Raw genomic sequence first — 20,769 nt, 5'->3', positions numbered from 1 at the left:
GAGCAGTACAGGAGAGACTGAGGCTGAGCGCAGTAAGGATACCCTATCGCTCAACCATGATAGAGGCCCGTGTTTTATAATAGGGTGCAAGGCTTAGGGATCATTAGGAGTCTTAAATGGGCTTTTCGCAGACTAATTTGCACCAGGAGATGTTGGATACCTCGCCTCTCTTGGTGTATTCACCATCCCCCAGCCCAACCCCCCCCCCTCCCCCCTACCCAGCCCTCCAGCAGTGCTAGGCCTACAAACGGCAAACCGCTGCTGTTTCTTGGGGTGGATTAAGTTTCCTGGCTTGGTCAGCAGCATGTAAATGGCCAGCGAAGCCGCCGCTCGGAGACAGTAACCTTGGGAGTGACATTGTGTGTAAACGCTTACATTTCCTTTAATGCGTCCGTGTTGAAAACAATGTCTGAGTACGACAGTGATGTTGGGGGCAGTGGTGGTGACAATTGTACTTGTGCAGTCTGACCGACTCTAGGTTGACCTCTGCGATTTGGCTGGATTTTTGCATTACTTGAGTTGGTCTCAAGTTTGCATTTTGTTGGGGGTTGCCTTGAGTCTACTTTTGAGGCGGGTTTCAATAGCAGCGCCGCAGATTGTGCGTTACTACTGGTTTTCTTCAAAAGAAATAGTGCCCATCACTCTCCAGTTATCCTATCCAGTTTATTCCAGTGGACCTTGGAAGATAAATTACTACGTTTCCCGGTGTTACATCATAAAAATGCAAGAAAAATACCATGTTGTGGTGACCCACAATTACTGTGTGAGACATTCACATTCAGGGGACTGTACCTTTAAGATAGACAGTTCCGGTTTACGTCAGTTTCGATTTGAACTCATGTGCGAGTATCACTCGTTTGTTTTGAAGTGGAGAGTAAAGCTGACTCGACCCATCTCCGTCTCTTGTCTCATCATTTACATACTCCACAATTGGTGACCCCCGACGCGAGTTGGATACGACTGTAAAATGTTTCACATCGACGGTGATAACAACGCGCCCGCCGCGGCGCCGGCCGCCGCTGGCGGTGCGGCTATCGACGCGGCGAACGTCGGCGCTATCTATGCTGCCACCGTCAAGTTACCGGACTTCTGGCAGAACAACCCACGGTCGTGGTTCCAGCATATCGAAGCCCAGTTCCAGCTGAGAGGAATAACACAGGACGTGACTAGGTATTTCCACGTGGTAGCAGCCTTAGATGCCTCGACGACGGCCAGGTGTATGGCGCGGTTGGAGGCTCCTCCAGCTGTCGGCAAGTACGACGCGCTCAAGGCGTTCCTCGTGAACCTCTTTGAACTGTCGGAGCTGGAGAAGGCGGACCGCCTGCTTTCCCTGAACGGCCTGGGCGACGGCAAGCCGTCCGAGTTGATGGAGAGGATGCTGGCTGTGCTGGGCTCGGCGGATCCCTCCTTCCTTTTCGCCCACATCTTCCTGCGGCAGCTTCCAGCACCCGTGCGCACCGCACTGGCCAGCTCACCCCTCTTTGCCTCCAAGGACTACCGGGCGGTGGCTGTAGAGGCCGACAGGATTTTCCTCGCCAACAGGCAGCAGTTTGTTCATGCGCTGTTGCCCCCCCAGCACACATCGGCCCCGTTTCCGCCGCAGGGATACGACCCGGACACCGCAGCCGCTGTGACCGCCCGCCGACAGCATGACGACGGGTGTTGTTTCTACCACGCCAGGTTCGGGGCCAAAGCCAAGCAGTGTCGCCAGCCTTGCAGTTTTGGGGCCCCGGGAAAAGCCCGGGCCAGCGCTCATTAACAGCTGTGAGCGCTGGTCGGGACTGCAGGCTGTTGTTCGTCACTGACACCTTGTCCGGCCGGCGGCTGCTGGTTGATTCTGGGGCTCAGCGCAGCATCCTGCCGGCGACGCCTGTGGACACTATGGCTGGCGGCCATGGCCCCCCGATGGACGCCGCCAACGGCACACCCATTCGTACCTACGGCACGAGGTATGTGGATGTGTGTTTCGGCGGCCGGCGTTTTGGTTGGGATTTCGTCATGGCTGCCGTGTCTACGCCACTCCTGGGGGCGGATTTCCTCTGCGCATACAGGCTGCTGGTGGATGTTACGAACTGCCGCCTGATCGACGCCCTCTCCTTTGCTTCGTTCCCCTGCACGCTGGGGGGGGTGGGGGGGCTTTGTCTTGCGAACACGTTTGCCACCGGGGACCTGTATCAACGCCTGCTGGCTGAGTTTCCTGACATCACCACGCCAACGTTTTCATCGGCTGTGGCTAAGCATGGTGTGGAGCACTACATCACCACGGTTGGCCCCCCGGTCTATGCACGGGCCCGCCGCCTGGACTCCGCCAAGCTCGCGATCGCCAGGGAGGAGTTTGCCACCATGGAGCGCCTCGGCATCGTACGCCGTTCTAAAAGTCCGTGGGCCTCCCCCCTGCACATGGTGACCAAGGCTGATGGCGGTTGGCGTCCGTGTGGTGATTTCCGTCGCTTGAATAACGCCACCACCCCCGACCGGTACCCGGTACCGCACATTCAGGATTTCACCGCCCACCTGGCTGGCGCCGCCGTCTTTTCTAAGGTGGACCTGGTGCGCGGTTACCATCAGGTGCCCGTCCGCCCGCAGGATGTCCCCAAGACGGCGGTCATCACGCCCTTTGGACTTTTTGAATTCCTGAGAATGCCTTTCGGCCTCAAGGGTGCAGCGCAGACGTTCCAGCGCCTCATGGATTCTGTGCTGCGGGACATGCCGTTCCTGTTCGTCTATCTGGATGACATCCTTGTTGCCAGTGCGTCCGCGGACGACCACCTGACGCATCTACGGCAGCTGTTCGGTCGGCTCAGTGAGCATGGTCTCATTGTCAACCCGGCCAAGTGCGAGTTTGGCCGGTCATCCATTACCTTCCTCGGCCACCACGTCACTCCGCAGGGGGCGGTTCCCCTCCCGGCCAAGGTGGACGCCATCGCCAGTTTCCCACGTCCGCGCACTGTGAAGTCCCTGCAGGAGTTCCTGGGCATGGTGAACTTCTATAACCGTTTCCTTCCCCATGCGGCCCAGCTCATGCGATCCTTGTACAACGCCTTGCGGGGCAGGAAGCCTGCAGACGTGTTGGATTGGTCCACGGAAATGACGGCTGCTTTCGATGCTGCCAAAACCGCGTTGGCCAACGCTGCTCTGCTGGCGCACCCGTCTCCGACCGCCCCTGTTGCTCTTACTACGGACGCCTCTGATTACGCCGTGGGGGCCGTGTGTGAGCAGTGGGTGGGCGGAGCCTGGCAACCGCTGGCCTTTTTCAGCAGGAAGCTCCGCGACAACGAGAGGAAATACAGCGCTTTCGACAGGGAGCTCCTGGCTCTTTTCCTCGCCACCCGTCATTTCCGCTTCCTGCTGGAGGGCCGTCGGTTCACGGCTTTTGTTGACCACAAGCCGCTGACGTTCGCCATGGCGAAATCTTCGGAGCCATGGTCTGGTCGACAGCAGCGTCAGCTCTCCGCCATCTCGGAGTACACCACCGACGTTCAGCATGTAGCCGGCAAAGACAATTTTGTGGCCGACTGCCTCTCTCGGGTGGTTGTTGGTTCCGTCCACTTGGGCCTCGACTACGCAGCTATGGCTGGGGATCAGGCTATTGACTCTGAGGTGCAGGCCTACAGGACAGCCCCCACGGCACTCCTTATGGAGGATGTGGTGTTTGGCACGGCCAACACCGCGCTCCTCTGCGACGTCTCTACTGGCCAACCGCGCCCCTTGGTGCCTGCTGGCTGGAGGCGTAAGGTGTTCGACACGATCCACAGCCTTTCCCACCCTGGGGTGAAGGCCTCTGCCAAGCTCGTGGGGGCCAAGTTCGTCTGGCCGGGCCTGCGGAAGGACGTCAGGGCCTGGGCTGCTGTCTGTGTGGCGTGCCAGCGTGCGAAGGTGACTCGGCATACCAAAGCCCCCTTGGCACTCTTCAAAGTGCCGGAGAGGCGTTTCGACCACGTGAATGTGGACCTGGTGGGCCCGCTTTCACCCTCCCGTGGTTACACCTACCTCCTCACCATGGTGGACCGGACCACCAGGTGGCCAGAAGTGGTTCCCCTGTCCTCCACTACAGCAGCTGAGGTGGCCCGGGCGTTCGTTATGGCTTGGGTGGCCCGTTTCGGCACACCGTCAGACATTTCCTCAGACCGGGGGCCGCAGTTCACGTCGGAGCTTTGGACTGCGGTCGCCGGGGTCCTGGGGGTGAAGGTCCACCGCACCACAGCCTATAACCCACAGAGCAACGGGCTTTGCGAGCGGTTTCATCGGGACATGAAGGCCGCGCTCAGGGCCAGCCTTACGGGCGGCGACTGGGCTGACCGCCTCCCGTGGGTTATGCTGGGCCTTCGCTCCGCCCCGAAGGACGATCTTCAGGCCTCGTCGGCAGAGCTGGTGTACGGCCAGCCCCTGCGCGTCCCTGGGGAGTTTCTTCCGGACGCCACGGCCCCCTGGTCGGCTGCCTCCCATCGTGCTGCGTCCCGGGACATTGCGGACGCTTTCATTCCCGTTCCGACGTCTCGCCATGGCCTCCCCCGGTCCTACGTCCCCAGGGATTTACCGTCGGCCAAGTACGTCTTCATCCGCCACGATGGCCACCGTACCCCGCTGCGGCCCCCCTACGATGGGCCCTTCCGCGTCTTGGAGGGTGGGCCTAAGAACTTTGTTGTGGATATGGGGGGCAGGCCTGAGCGGGTGGCTATAGACCGGCTCAAGCCTGCTCATGTGGATGTTGGCGAACCGCTCCAGCTGGCTCAGCCCCCGCGGCGGGGGCGCCCGCCTGCGGCAGCCTCGACCCCTGATCCTGCGGCGGCCTCGACACCTGCTCCTGCCTCTTGCCCTTCTCCTGTTAGGCGCAGCCGTTCTGGCCGCCTGGTCCGCCCCCCTAGGCGTTGATTTTTCTAGGGACTGTTTTGTACTAGTGTATTCTGTTTAACGCTAGTGGGTGTCCGATGTTCTCTGTGTGTTACCTGTTCGGTCTGGACCTGTTGGTTTGGGTGAATTCTGGGGGGGCCTGTGTGGTGACCCACAATTACTGTGTGAGACATTCACATTCAGGGGACTGTACCTTTAAGATAGACAGTTCCGGTTTACGTCAGTTTCGATTTGAACTCATGTGCGAGTATCACTCGTTTGTTTTGAAGTGGAGAGTAAAGCTGACTCGACCCATCTCCGTCTCTTGTCTCATCATTTACATACTCCACAATGTCTCATTTGTTAAAATTGCCGTTTGTGTCTTCTCAAGCAAAAAAAAATCGAATCCTCTACAGACATGAATGTGCACTTGTGGAAATGGCTTTGGAGAAACTACTTTATGGTTTGGATTTGTACTATGAGCAAGGACACATTATTTTTCCGAGGTTTGGATAGGGGGGTGGGGGGCTGGTGGTTTATTTGGGCTGCAGACCTTTTCAGACAGTGATTGTTCCTGACTTGTTTCCCCTCTGGCAATACAAGCACTCTTACTGCCCTGATGGCCTGGCAATACATTTCACTACAACTGAAATTTCAGCCCCAAATGTCCGGTACAGAATGTCCAGGACAAGATAAGGGAAGATACAAAATGCAATTATAGAACAGGCATGAATACGTTATTATGCTGTCATCTATAAGCAGCGGTATATATATACCGTAACCAATACAACACTCATTAAGCTAGTACAAAATTATGCATTGCAGGCACAGACATTCACAATATTACTGAATTGCTTTGATGAAATTTGGCTTCATATGCATTTGATTCAAAGGCAATTAAGATGATAAACTTTTTCAGAGTTTAGATTCTCAATTCCATTTTAAATGAGACGTCATACAGAAATCAGTGTGTGCAGCACGTTGATATATTTGTTAATTGATACCTTTGGAAGTACTGTGTGCTGAAAGTCTATTCGATTCAAACTACATCACAGCTCTCTCACAAAAGTTATATTTATTATTCACGTCAATTGTGTACAAAAACTAAAGCATAGAAAAGCAACAGCAATTAGTCTAAATTCCACATCCGAGTAAATGAGTACACCCTGTTGCCGATTTATCGCTTGATATTTTCGCTCTGGTAATGGTTTCCACTTTGATTTAGGGGCAGTTAGATGCTGAGCTCTAGGGATACAGATATGTTGACTAAGAGCTCCGGCGGTGCTCTAACTGACAAACCTTAACTGACAAATTGTCCCGCACAATGCCATGGCGACAGTTTATGGAATACACCTGTCGCTAGGCTTTGTAAAGGATCAGATTTAAAAGGCAGGAAAGTGATGGGCAGAACTCCCTGTCAAGTGCGTCAATAAATGGCACACTCAAAGGGAGGTGGCAGCATTTTAAGTGTTTCATTCTTGATTGGTGTTGAGGATAACTTGTTAATGTGAAATGCAATTATACACATGCTCGTTCTTTGCTTTTCCTGAATAACACAATCACACAAAGTATTTGCAAGCAGATGTAAAATAGCTTCAGCTGAAGTGTATTCATGCATCTCTTGAGAAATATATTGCATGAATCCTTGCACATCAGGCAACGTTAATATTCCCCTATTGCTGTGTGTCTTTGTAGTCAGGGGAGAATGTAATTTATTTTGAACTTCAAGTATAAACACATCCACGTCCTCACTTCAAATGCAATAAGGTTGTTTGGGATAACCATCTTTATTGCATTTGTGTTGAAACTAAAATAAAAATATGTCATATTAAAAAAGCAACAACTGCCAGAATGAATATATATGCCATGTCTTGCAGCTCTTCGATATCTTATTATTTTATGAAACACATAGACATAAATATGAAAACATACTGTAGTGCATGCACTGTGTGTGTGTACTCTGAAGTGTATGTTGTGTATATTAATGCCTGTTTTTGTGTATGTGCGTGTGTGTGTGTGTGTGTGTGTGTGTGTGTGTGTGTGTGTGTGTGTGTGTGTGTGTGTGTGTGTGTGTGTGTGTGTGCATGCGTGCGTGCGTGCGTGCGTGTGTGTGTGTGTGTGTGTGTGTGTGTGTGTGTGTATGTGTGTGTGTGTGTGTGTGTGTGTGTGCGTTGGACGTGAGTATGTGTGTTTGTGCGGTGTATTTGTACGTTTTCTTGTCTGTGTGTGTATGCACACACAGACAGGCGGGCCTGTAAGAGTCTGTTTCCAGCGTAATGTCTTTGAGGACGTCTGGCCCCTGAGAATCCCTGGTGAGGCAAGGGACTGTGCTGCAGACAGGGCCGCAGAACAGTCCCTCTCTAGCGCCTGTTTGATGAGGAGTCCTCGTGCAAAATGAATGCAAACCTCAAGGTCATGCGGGGGTCAGGAGAAGAGCTCAGGGGTTCAGGGGAGGCACCGGGGCAGACAGAGAGGAGTAAAGTGCTTCTCTCAGAGTCGGGCATAGGGCTTCAGTTCGTCTCTGCCGCTGTTTTTTGGGTTGCTCTTCAAAATACATTTATTCAACAGCTCCTTTGCTCTTTATTTACCCATTGATACAGTCAATTTAGAGGGCATAGAGGGGCTTGAAAGCGGCAGAGAGATAATACCTGCTGTTTGAAACCCAAAGCTAGTGTTGTTGCCTGGTAGTACTGTGCTTATTCTGAATGACGGGGGGAAAGACTGAGCAATCACAGAGATAGATACCGTGCTATTGTTATTGCAGACATCATTGAACAACAGTTCATTCAATGTTGTCTGGATCTGATGTGGATGTGTAGCATTTTTCAACAATCTAGCTGTTGTGTTCTGTCCATTTTGTGTGCACACAACGCACTGGAGACAATACCAACCAGGTCCATGGTTCACTTCAGCTACACTGGATGTCTACACAACATAAAGCCATATCCATCTTCACTGAACCGTCTCTCCTCCTCTGAGGGAAGGGCAACTAACATCCCAGTGGAAGTGCTATAGGCATGTAACATAGTATCAGTATCAGGTCCGTTTCAATTCATGTTTTCAAGAGGAAGAAAAACCTATTTTCTCAATGCCCACCTTTGACAAAAACATGAATCTTCAAACAAATTTGATCCGATTAAATGATTGATATTTTTTATTTGACATTTTTCGACCCTTGCCGACACGGTTGTTGAATTTTGAATTATTGAATTCAAGCTAAATGGAATCAAAGGCTCGGGGTCGTTTGAGCAGTGACGGATCCATTTGGGCCATCCTAGAGGCCCCCACTGCGGGATGAATAATAGAGGCTCACGCTCCGCGTGGGCTTCATGTGTCACCAAAGAGGCTCGGGAGGGCTGGCATTTCATCTAGGGCTTTAAGACTGTGTGACACACTGTCTAAACTGCTCATCAGTTCAATCTGGAGGGAAGAAGAATATGCAGAAAAAAAACATTGATTATTGATTACTGGTGGAGGCGGGTTCTGATGGTGTTTGATCTGTGTCCTTCGGGCGAAGGCTCGTGCTGCATCCAAATCATAGGCGAGAGGAAATAGAAACGTGATAGTCATACCTGTTTTTATCTCTCCCTGCCAGATGCTTCTGATTGATTCTAGTAGGGATTATACTTTTGATAAAATACAATTATCTTAAAAGAATTGAGAATTGTATTTTATAAAAAGAATGTGCCTTATTTTGTCAAATTCAAGTGACCTCATTAGCTTCATGGTTTATATTTGGTCTTTATAAGACGACTTATAAGTGAGGCTTGTTATGAAGAAATTGCCCAAGCAAATCTTGTCTGTTTTGACAATATTCCCTTGTCTTTAGCTGAATAAATTCTAAGAATAAAGGCTCAAATAAATCATGAACATAAAATGTGCCATATTGAACATAAAATTGTCATGGTGATGTGTGTTGCATTATAGCCTGTGCCAATTATCAAAGATCTTAAGATGGTATTTAGTGAATATATTACTGCATTGTGAGTGAAAAAACAATGTATTTAATAATAATTGTACAGCATTTGATTCTGTACCACGTTCAAAAAGCACAAACAATGATAATCCAGCCCAAATACTGAGCAACGTTCATAGCTGTGTTTCTCCGTGTTTGGAAGATCTATTCCTTTCTATGGCGTCAGGCAAACTTACTAATCAATACAGAAACCAACTCTGATTACTAACCCTTGCATTCCACGGGTGCGCCAATCAAATCGATCCAACCCTCTTCCTTCCCTCCCCGCATGTGATAAATGTCGAAGTGTGTGCTGCCCCCCGAGGCCCCCGGCTCCTGATTGTGTTTGCGTCCTTCCAGATGGTCACTAAACGGAACACTCATTGATCTGAGGAGCGACTACCGGCGTCACATGTCTGGGGGCAACCTGACCATTAGCGGCTTGGACAGGGACCAAGACACAGGGATATACCAGTGCACGGCCTCCAACAAGTGGGGCTCTCTTCTGAGCCACAGAGCCAGCCTCCAGTTTGCATGTAAGTGATCCTGCCTTTACTATGGATTTCCTTACCTCCTTATTCCGGCGTAGATGAACGCTGTTGCATCGTGCTCTTTTATAGATGTGATGGATGCTTGATATGTGCATGTGTGTAATATGTTTTTGGGGTAATTTGGCAATCCAGTTCCGCATTTTGGATTATCAAGGAGTTGGTTCTGGGAGATGGAAACAGTAATCGAATGAAATGTCACAGGCGACGAACGTGGTGATGGAAGTGGTGGCCTCTGACTGCCTCTGAACTACATTGATTCTCATTTGTGGCTCCTGCTCTGACAGCATCTATGCTCGGTCCGAAATGAACTCATATTTTGCCAAGTGAAACACCAGTGCCTGTGATTTAGACTTGAAAGCACACCAATTCAAATACTTTAGAGAAAATTATTTGCGAAAAAAGAAAGAAAATGCAGACAGCCCTTTATATTTAACACCCCGGCAGATTGCGCTTCAGACAATGATCGGCTTGCTTGCAATTTGCTGGGATGTGGGGGTGGAGGGAAATTGGCCACTGTCATTCTGTGTGGCATCCTATGCATCAAATTAGCGCGGGGAAGATTTATTTTCTCTTTCTCTTCTATGAAGAGGAAATAGAAAACCGTGCGTCTGATAGCGTCGTCCACGTGTAAATATCGTCAGGCTTCAGTTCTCGATGGCGCACTCAGGCGTAAATCTCACCACTTTCACTCCTGAATTCTTTGTACGATGGAGTGACTTTGGGAGGCATTCTGTGACGAACACATAACGGCACGTTGACGTGCAGCTTATGGGGACCCGACTATCTCCCATGGAGCCCCGGGGCGAAAGGGCACCTGGTAACCTAAGGGCCTTATTGAACAGCTGTTATGGGATGCATGGCTGTAAGTCATGCATACCTTCATTGTAGTTTTCACCGCCACTGTAGGCATGAGGCCATTTTTTACTTGGTTTGCCGTTGAACTTACACAAGTAAAACTGCAGACACCTTCATGTGTAATAGCTGGGGGGGATAACCTAGCCCCCATGTGCTCACAGTTGGTTGTGCGGAATCAAGGTAGGATGCCCATTTGAACCAGAACCTCCGTTTTGTGATTCAGACCTCACTTGACCTCACTCCCAGAGGTCCACGGTGCAATGATTTTTTCTCCACTGGGATGCTGACGTTTGCCGACCCTCAGTCAAATTTTGGGTTCCTAAATTGGCCCTCAGCTGTCAAAACTTTGAGAACCCCTGGTGTAGACATAGATTTTCATGCCAAATATGGGATTATGTGAGAAAAAGAATATGAAAATCCAATTGGGGGATAAAAAAATACGATATTCAATGTTATGCAACTTAAATATATAAATTATGTATGGAATGGATATGACAATGGCTAACAATCCCCTACTTTAGCATGTTAATATTTGACAGACACTACCATGTGTCACAAAGAACTTAGCCTGGATACCAGCCTGAACTCCGCCCACAAAATATTTGGTCTGGGAGATTCAGTCTGGAATTGAGCTCGTTGGGAGGTATTATGTCAGATCAAAAAGTGATCTGACCAATCAAATTGTAAGGGCGGGCTTTATACGTTGATGGACAGATGATACACATTAACGTAATCAACCACGTCACCAAAGAGCGCTCAGCGCTTTTACTTTTTTTCCCCAAAATGCTGACCGTGTTGCCAATTTGTCCGTGTATCCTTAAATTATTTTTACAAAACAGGCATAAATCGTTTATGTCCATCTTCTTTTTCTACTTCTTCGAACGTGCGCTCAGTTGAGTTAGTTTGAGAATAGCTGTGCTTCGCACAACATACGTCACATACTACGTTGCTCTGATTGGTTTTAGGTCTATCCAATTGAGCGAAGAGGCATTTTCCTTCCTGGTTCCGCCCTATAATCACAGCCCAATGGTTCGGTCTCAGACTCATATTCTGACTAGAATTATGAGTATGACATCGCCAGGCTACAAAGAACTACCTTCCCCATGTCATAGCAAATTCTATCATCTTTAAAATCTATTACATTTACAGAAAACGTAATGGTTTCAGCCTGACGTGACTCTAATGTCTCAGTTTTACAATCTCAAAGGTCAAAAATATTTCTTAAACGGCAATCAAAATGTTTAATCAGGGGAAAGAATGATGGAGGGCAGAATTCATGGAGAACGTAGGAGGTCTACGTAATTGGTGAATTCAAATAAGGCATTTAAAATGCGAGTGAAAGTGTGTGGAGTGGGCGGTGGAGGAAAGGTGTATTGAATCAGGGCTCTCCCCTTGCGGGCAGCAAACAGTTTGCTGAGGGACCTCTCTCTGCCTTTCCGATCAAGCCGGCCGACTATTGATCACGGCGTGCGAGATAGAGAGCTGGGCACTTCCTCTGGAGAGATGGAATGCCATTATACCCATGGCCTGGTAATGAATCTCCGTTGAGGGGGCTATATGGTAGAGGGGCGGCTTGACATTTATTGTCTAGCTTAATGCATAGGGAAGGGAGGTCTGTGGGATCAGCATGGTGGTGTGTAATTAGGCCATCGCAATATGACGAGAAATGTTCTGCCTTTGTTTTATAGCAAAGGTCTGCCCTTGTCTGCCTCTTGACTTCCCCCGCTGTGTGCCGTGGCAGTCCTTGAGGAGGACGGTTTATTTTTAACACCACCTCACCACCGTTTAATTGTTTGCCTGAAAACACTGTTATCAAAATATTGGTTATTCATGACTTTGATTCATGTTTGTGACGGTTATCGTGAATCGTTCTACTACAATACAGCAGCCCAGAGCCGGACATATACCGCCACACTGCACTGCCTTCCACGTTATCAGCCCCGGTTGCAGTTGCAGACAAGTAAACCTTTGTGTAGATCGCCCTGGTGGTATTTGGATCTGAGGGGAAACTTAAACCGATCGTATGTCAGTAATGTGGACACAGATCAATCCTCTTTAATCTTTAATAGTTAGCCTTCTTCAAGGCCACCGGCCCGGTTCCAGCTTCAGATGGATTCTCTTCAGCAGATCATTGTTCCACCTCAAAATGGCCTCTGGCTCTCAGAGTTTTAGGCGTGTGTTGAGTTTGAACCTTTGAAGCTTTTCCAACTGGACAGTATATATATCTATATATATAGCACATGATCCACCACTGACCAGATCTCCTTGTCCACTTCTTGTGTGAATCCGATGAAGAATATCTCCCCCATACCTCACACACAGCCATTAAAAGAACCTGTAGTTCACGCCATTCAATGCAGTTGAATGGCGTTGCCATTCAACTGAGAGTTGCATCAATGCAGTTCTTTATAATAAACATCTCCTGTTTAAATTGGGTTGTGTTGTTCAATCTGTTGCAGTCCTCCACTGGTCTTAAAAAAATCAAAGTATTTCTAAAATTAAGCACCAGAGGATTGAGAAGAGAGAAGAGAGAGAGAGAAAGCGAAAGATAGAGAGGGAAAGAGAGAGAGTGTGTGTGTGTGTGTGTGTGTGTGTGTGTGTGTGTGTGTGTGTGTGTGTGTGTGTGTGTGTGTGTGTGTGTGTGTGTGTGTGTGTGTGTGTGTGTGTGTGTGTGTATTTGTTGGTGGTCAATCTGGCTGTGTGCTTGGTTGCTCTATATTTCAACACCCCCGTTCCCTCCTGCGTTCCTCTTGGTCTCGCTGTCTTGCAGTGACTTGGCCGGCGTTTGATTTCCAGCCGTGGTCACCGGAGAACTGCTCATTAATCTTAACCACAGTCTGGCCCACTTCACCACATAATCTTCTATCGCCCCCTTCTGCTAATTTCTCTTATCGGTCACACTGACTTCTCCTTTTGTTTGGTTTTCTACCCACGATGCCTCTGGGCTGTGAAGCCTGTGGGGCACAGACAGAGCGCTCTCTCACCAGCTCTGCTAACTTCATCAGTCACAGAGCTATAGGGGTTTTATCAATCTTCCTCTCCATTTTCTCCTGTCCCTGTTGCTGTCCCTGCCCTCATTTTTATTCTCCTTTTTTGTAACACCCTATTCATCCATACACAAAGGATGCATTGCATTGGAGGTATTGAAAGGGAAGCCAATGCCTTTGAGTGCAGCATGACCATTGCATAAGGAATTCATTCACCATGTTGATCTTATTTCGTCAACGAAAACACTTCATTTGTCAGAACTGTTCCACACAGTTTTGTGTGCATGAATGAGGTTGTGGATTTGTATCTGGTCCTGATTCCATGTCTTATCTCAGCTCAGTGTTTAGATTTTCCTGATAACTTGCTTTCTTTCATATAGAGTTGCAGGCATCACCAAGTGATGGCAACTCACTTATGTAATCATCAGCACTAATGGCTTAGGTGATATTTTGACATTTTATCTTTCAAAAGACGTCTAACAGCAGTTTCCGATGATGCATAAAAAACCCAAGAGTGAAAATAGAATAATTTAGCCACGTTTTGGATGTCATCTGAAACTTGTTTTGGCAGCCCCAATGCGAAAATGTGTTGTCCATATATGATTTTGCATGCAATGTGATATAGGTTTGTATTTACATTTTCCCAGACCTTGAAAACTACAAAACCCAAACAGTGAGGAGCGCTGTTAATGTTCGAGAAGGCCAGGGGGTGGTTCTGCTCTGTGGACCTCCCACACATTCTGGAGGTAAGATTTATACAACCCTCTATATTCGACTGTTCATGTGGTGTGTCTTTGCGTAGGATTGTGCTGTAAAAGTAGATGTTGTCATGTTAAAACCCACAAATCATAATTCTTCCTTGTCACATTCAATGAGCCGAACCGCATCCTGTGGTTACCACTGAGGAAGTATTGCCCACTTACTCACAATGGCAACCCAATGTGGTTTATAGACATTTGAAAGCAGCCCTGAGACAGCATTCCTGAAGTAGTTTTATTTCATAGAAACTTATCAACCAAATCTTTGTGTGTGTGTGTGTGTGTGTGTGTGTGTGTGTGTGTGTGTGTGTGTGTGTGTGTGTGTGTGTGTGTGTGTGTGTGTGTGTGTGTGTGTGTGTGTGTGTGTGTGTGTGTGTGTGTGTGTGTGGGGGATCTTTTTAGTTCTTCTTTGTTTTGATTTGTGCCCTAATTAGCGCAAATGGAATTATGTTTCTCCAACTGAAGCCTTCACCCACGAGAAGGAACCGTACTTCCAACGAGTTCTTTTGAAATCAAAATGAGATAATCAATTGCAAATTATCCCGAAGCTTGCTGACCATCAAGGAATTAAGAGTACTTTGGTTCAACAAAAAGTATCTAGAAAATGAAAAAATATATAATTGGACCAAAGTTCTCTTTAACTTCAGTCAAAAGAATCCCTGCTGGGTTTTAGTTGGTTATGTAGTTGTGTGTTGGTCGAATCAAGTATACTTTCCTTTGAAATTTGTTTGTGTATACTTGTAGACTCAAAGGACTAAGAAAATACTATGAACTTCTTTTTGGTAGTTGTGAGTCGTATGAAGGGTCAATATAGCAACCTTCTCTTAACTTGACAACAAACGCTGTCAGGAGATCTGGCGCTGTCTTATTTTCAAGCAGTTCCTGTCTTCAAAAAGCAAAGGAGAATTGCCACTGTAGAAATACCATATGTAGACATGAACCAATTCAATAAGCTTTGGATTACTTTGGGCTCCAATTTCCTACAATGTGGTTTACACTTGAGAGATTGATTTTGAGATGATTCCTGCGTTTCTTGCCATGAATGTGTTCCTCAGTCGAGGCCTATGCTGTGCCTCTGCTGTAGGGCCCCTCAGCCAGTAGTCAGGCATCTTACACTCCCGTGCCCGCCTAATCAGAATGAGTGGATGTCTGCACCACTCACAACCTAGGCTCAATCCAATTCAAAGCTTTTAGGCTTGTTCCCTCAGGGGGCCTGGATTTGATTGGCAGCTGTTGTGTGCACCTCGTGGCACTGCCACCCTTCACCTCTAAAGTGGTAGATGATGGGGCCTCTCGTCATTCCAGCAAAATCTGCCCAGCACACATTTCTTCCACATGACACTGTAATGCATGATGGCAGGAGGTTACTTTCGCTGCATGCATTCCATCCATCCCACATTCCAGCCTTCCATCTGTAATCCATTCCATCCTTAGAGCCAACATGCCACCTTTCATTAATCCATTAATCCAACCATCCATTCCATCTCACTCTGCTGCCTAGCCTCACGATCTATCCCACTATCCACCCACATTTTCAAATATTTGGGTAATATTTGTTACACAATGTTCCACTCATCCAGCCATCTATCTAACCATCCTATAATACTGTCAATCCTTCAATGCACTCATCTGGACTTGAATTCATCCATTCACCAGTATGGAGCATGAAGTACTGTACATGGGCCACATCACTTTGGAGGTTGGAAGCTGTGTGTCAGGAAAAGGCCAGTGAGGCACTGTAGTCCAATTAGTTTCGCTCCCTTTCCTCATCTCTTCCCCACTCTACTTCTTTCCCTCTGACATTACAAACAATCCCATACCTTAGTTGCTGTTGTTGTCTTAGCCCAGAGATAAGATCTAGGGACTTAATTTATATCAGAGCATTGTGTACTAACAGAAGGTTGAATGTCAGAAGATTTTATATATATTTTGTACCATTGTGTATAGCGTCTGATGATTTTAGGTAAAGAGTCCACTGTAATGTATTGACTAAATTGGAGATTGAACTCCTTTCTCCCCCCTCCCCCCAATGCATTAATTGTGTTTGTGTTTCTCTTTATCCTAGAGCTGACTTTTGCATGGATCTTTAATGAGTACCCCTACTTTGTCCAGCAAGACACACGTCGGTTTATATCCCAGGAGACCGGGAGTCTGTACGTTGCCAAAGTTGAATCTTCTGATGTGGGAAACTACACTTGTGTGGTCAACAATACCATCACCCGAGAAAAGGTCCTGAGTCTGCCCACCCCGCTTGTCCTTAGGAACGATGGTGAGCAGCTCAAGAGATTCAGCAAATGGAGGCTTTGTTGTTTATTACTGAATAAATAACAAAATACGACTTTGGGCCAAACAATGTTGTGTAATGGAAATCAAATATGCATGGACACAGTAAAATGGCTTAGAAAAGGGCTTCTCATTCATGCTCAAACAATTGGTCGATAATTTAGACCCAGAGACTAAAATATAGGTTTAGGTTAAAATATGCAGCAGACAACTGTCACTACTTTTTTACTGAATGTGTTTGCAGTTGCCTTGTCATATACATCAACGTTTAACAAATCTTCAAATCCGTTGTTACTGTCACACAGTGGGGATTGTAATTGGCAATGCTAAAGGCCAAAGCAAAGTGCAAAAGCAATGTCTTCTCCCTGGTATAGTGACTTGAATGTGAAATACGGTTTGAAATAACATCGCCACAGATGATGAATCGCCACCACCCACAGCCTCCCACTGGTGTGTCATAGGAACCTTTTATAAAGTCTCATCGATTGTCTTTATTTTTTCCAACCTTTCGACAGCTCATATGATATCCACCGTACGGACAATAAACTTTGGAGTCTCTAGGAACTTTTCCAGCCAAATTTGCTAACATTAACATAAACAATCATATGGTGAAAGAAAGATAAAAAACCTGTAAAATCTTTTGTCTCCCTTAGGGGTGATGGGTGAATACGAACCCAAAATAGAAGTTAATTTCCCCGATTCCATTCCAGCTGCCAAAGGATCCACGGTGAAGCTGGAATGCTTCGCTCTTGGAAAGTAAGCAGAGGCAAATGTGTAGTGGTGTGTGTGCAGTGTGTACTGAAGGTGCTGTTCGCACGTATGCCTGAAAGGGAAGGGGGAAGGTGCGGTGAGAATATGAGCAAATATAGCATAACCCGGCATTATCATCAATATGAGAAAAAGTGGGAAGATTTGCTGGTGTCTGTGTGAATCGAAATTTCTTTTCAGAGCCCAAAAAGGAAAAAAAGTCAGTGAGTGAGAAATTGCATGACAGACATATTTCTCAGGAAGCTGTAATGGTTATTTTTTTGCTGCCACGCGTGCCTGATTGTATTTTGTTCACTTTGACTGACTGCTATTATCTCTCTACTCCTTTTGTCAAAGCCCGGTTCCTGAAATAAGCTGGAGAAGAACCAGTGGCGTTCCTTTCCCCGGCAAAGTCAAGATGAGGAACTCCAACGCTGTACTGGAAATTCCAAATTTCCAGCAAGAGGACACCGGGACCTATGAGTGTGTAGCGGAGAACAGCCGAGGAAAGAACACGGCGCGTGGCCGCCTCTCCTTCCACGGTGAGGCTGCCCAAAGCCCCGGATAAGCAAGACGGGCATGAGAGATGCAGTGAGATACACCCACACTCTGGGTTTCTGGCAGCCGTATCTGCGTGCGTACCAGCGCTTTTTGTAAAGGGAAAATCCATGCAAATAAGAACTCCTATTTTGATATAAAAAGATATTTAGATGCACCTATATGTATTTTGGATTCATGTCTAATATTAGTTTAATATTGGTGTGTTAAGGCTTCTGTCTCTTTATAAAGGACAGGATATTCACTTAGCCTTTGAATGCCCTGAGCATATGGGTTCTGTCGTAATTCATTTCCAGGTTGTATTCCTGGTTGTATTTCTGTAAAGCCTTTCTTGGTTACCACACAGCATGTAATATCTATTTGCCAAACAAAAGCGATATTGTTGTTTACCAAGCCTTATTTCATTCTGATGCTGATAACACAATTGTCAAGGATCCGTAAGATTTATTGAAAAGCTGGTTGTCTTGTTACCTGGCATGCTGGTTGTTCTCAAAATACACAACACTCCTCTCAGATTCACGCATACACTGTTCCATTATTAAAGATGGCGGCAGTGGCTCAGGAGGTAGAGGGGTTGGCTGGTAACCGCAAGTTTGCTAGTATGATCCCCGGCTCCTCCTAGCTGAGTGTCGGGGTGTCCCTGAGCAAGGCACCTAACCCTAAATGCCTCAGACGAAGAGGCTGTCGCCTTGCATGGTTGAGTCCGCAGCCGGTGCCTGAATGGGTAAATGTCAGGCATTATTGTAAAGCGCTTTGGACAAAAGCGCTATATAAATGCAGTCCATTACCATTTATCAAAGATCCTCATCCGCATTGTTTTTTTTAATTTACAGCCAAACCCCACTGGCTCCAGACCATCACGGACACGGCGCTGTCGATCGAGGAGAACCTGTTCTGGGAGTGTAAGGCCAGCGGGAAGCCCAAGCCCTCGTACAGCTGGCTGAGGAACGGCGAGACCCTGACGTCCGAGGTAAGGAAGTGCTGTAAATCTCTGGCCTCGGACCCCCAACACACAACACTGGACATGGATCAGAGTGTGAAGGCAAGCAGCTATTAGAATGATAACATCGATATTTGTGGTGTTTATTTGCTTGACCTTACGAGAAAGCCGGCTGTAGTTTGGCGGTTGGGGATTATGACTCCCCTCTGGGTTAAAGGAAAAAAAAATATGGAGGGGGCTGGGCGAAGCACACCTGGTTCGTTATTAGAGCTTATAGGGGACATATTATACCACCAGGTGTGAGTGTGATTAGCCTTACAAGCCATTTAAAAAAATCTGCCCCATATGACATCACTAGTGGGCGTGTCCACCTAGATCTGTGCTGGATAGATGAGCAACGTTTAATTCAGGCGACTGGGTAGGCTGGTAGACTGATCTATCCAGCACAGATCTAGGTGGAAACGCCCACTAGTGATGTCATATGGGGCAGATTTTTTTAAACGGCTTGTAAGGCTAATCACACTCACACATGGTGGTATAATATGTCCCCTTTAAACATTGGAGTCGGTTCACAGGAACGTAAGGAGAAGCATCCATCCAATGAGCTGTCCGTAGGGTGTTTATCTGCTAAGGATGTAACTCTGATGTTTTCGAGCGGAGAGAACATTGTGCCAGTGGACGGATTGGCTGAACGAGTGCAAACGGCGGTCTCTAAACAACTGATGGGATGAAACAACGCCCTGACTAAAGACATCAGCAGCCCCTGTCCCCGTGGCTCTTCCTCACTGGACAGCCGTGGAACTAAATAAACAACCTATTGATGTGCTGCTGGGGCTGAGGATGAACACCTTATTTATCTATTAGTTTTTCCCCCATGCATCTCAGCTGCATGTCAGCAGTTACTCTCATTGCCAACTCCACCCCCCCTCCCTACTGCCTTTGAATGTACATACTAGGGGAAAAGGCTGCGAGCAGGGTCACTCTAGTTCTTTGGACCACTGTCCCTTTCCCCTCATTGTGTACAAATAATTGGTCCAGTGCCTCTGGACATAATAGACTGGCCTCGCTGTTCTCTCAACGTGGATGTCTCAACCCCGCTCTCTTTCCATCTCTCTTGCATTTTCTCCCTCTCTCTGTCTCTCTCACATGCTTTTACTTACTTCTCCCTCCCTCTTTCTTTCATTCTTTTTCGTCTTACTAATTGCTCTCTTGTTCACTCTTTGATCTCTCTGCCTCTCCACTGTTCTCCTTCTCGTTCTCCCTCTCTCTCCCCCCTTCATTTCTTTTTCCTCTCATTGCTTTCTTCCCATCATTCTCAATCGCCCTTGTCATTTATATGAATCTCTTTCTTCTTCACACTCTCGCCCTCTCTCCTTTTTTCTCCGTCCCATCGCTCGCTCCTCCACCTCTCTCTCCCTCCTTTCCTCCCTCTCTCAACCTCCCTCACTTCTCTATCTCTCTCTCTCTCTCTCTCCATCACTCCCTCTGTCTCTTTCGCCCTCCCGATTTCCTTCGCTCTCTCTCTCTCTCTCTCTTCATCTCCTTCCATCTCTTGCCCTCCCTCCTCTCTCACTATCTCTCTCCATCTCTCTCTCTCTCTCTCTCTCTCTCTCTCTCTCTCTCTCTCTCTCTCTCTCTCTCTCTCTCTCTCTCTCTCTCTCTCTCTCTCTCTCGCTCTCTCTCTCTCTCTCTCTCTTCATCTCCTTCCATCTCTTGCCCTCCCTCCTCTCTCACTATCTCTCTCCATCTCTCTCTCTCTCTGTGCAGATGCGGGTGCAGATGGAGAATGGAGCGCTGACGGTCTCCGCCCTCAACCTGTCGGACGCGGGGCTCTATCAGTGTGTGGCAGAAAACAAACATGGAGTTATTTATTCCAGCGCTGAACTAATGGTGTTAGGTATGATTTCCGGCTTCCTGCCTTCCCCCGCCCTCTCTGCTATACTTCCTCACAGCTGCCTTGTGTCCACTGTGTTTGATCATCTCCTATAGACACACAACCCCTAGGCAGTCTGCTGCTCAGCAAAGACACCATGTCCACACTAATGCGGATACGTTTGAAAATGAATTCCTATTTTTTCCTTTGGAAAGACTTGTGGGATTGTGACTCGATCCAGACATTGGCCGGCTAATGTTATCTGGACGAGCACATGCGCTTTGCCAGAGAGAAAGCATTAAGTGTGGATAGGTAGCACTATGAAAAGGCTGCATAAAAGACTAGTGTGCTCGAAACTTTGCACAGGATTATTTTAAGTACTGAAAAGTGGAAGTGAAAGTGTGAAACTGCTGGAGTGTCTCGTTTTCCTTT

General features: G+C 47.6%; 1 protein-coding gene across 1 annotated transcript in view; it reads left to right on the top strand.

Annotated features, from left to right (window-relative positions):
* cntn3b (contactin 3b) overlaps positions 1-20,769 on the top strand; it is a 49,267-nt gene that overhangs the window by 4,162 nt on the left and 24,336 nt on the right. The window contains exons 3-9 of the mRNA XM_056606145.1: positions 9,146-9,321; positions 13,826-13,924; positions 16,002-16,205; positions 16,873-16,975; positions 17,324-17,508; positions 18,358-18,494; positions 20,232-20,361. Of these exons, the coding sequence (XP_056462120.1) occupies positions 9,146-9,321; positions 13,826-13,924; positions 16,002-16,205; positions 16,873-16,975; positions 17,324-17,508; positions 18,358-18,494; positions 20,232-20,361 (1,034 nt within the window). The remainder of the gene's footprint in view (positions 1-9,145; positions 9,322-13,825; positions 13,925-16,001; positions 16,206-16,872; positions 16,976-17,323; positions 17,509-18,357; positions 18,495-20,231; positions 20,362-20,769) is intronic.

Source organism: Gadus chalcogrammus, chromosome 13 (genome assembly GCF_026213295.1).
Source record: "Gadus chalcogrammus isolate NIFS_2021 chromosome 13, NIFS_Gcha_1.0, whole genome shotgun sequence".
Taxonomy (NCBI): domain Eukaryota; kingdom Metazoa; phylum Chordata; class Actinopteri; order Gadiformes; family Gadidae; genus Gadus; species Gadus chalcogrammus.
This window is presented reverse-complemented; position numbering and strand designations above follow the sequence as displayed.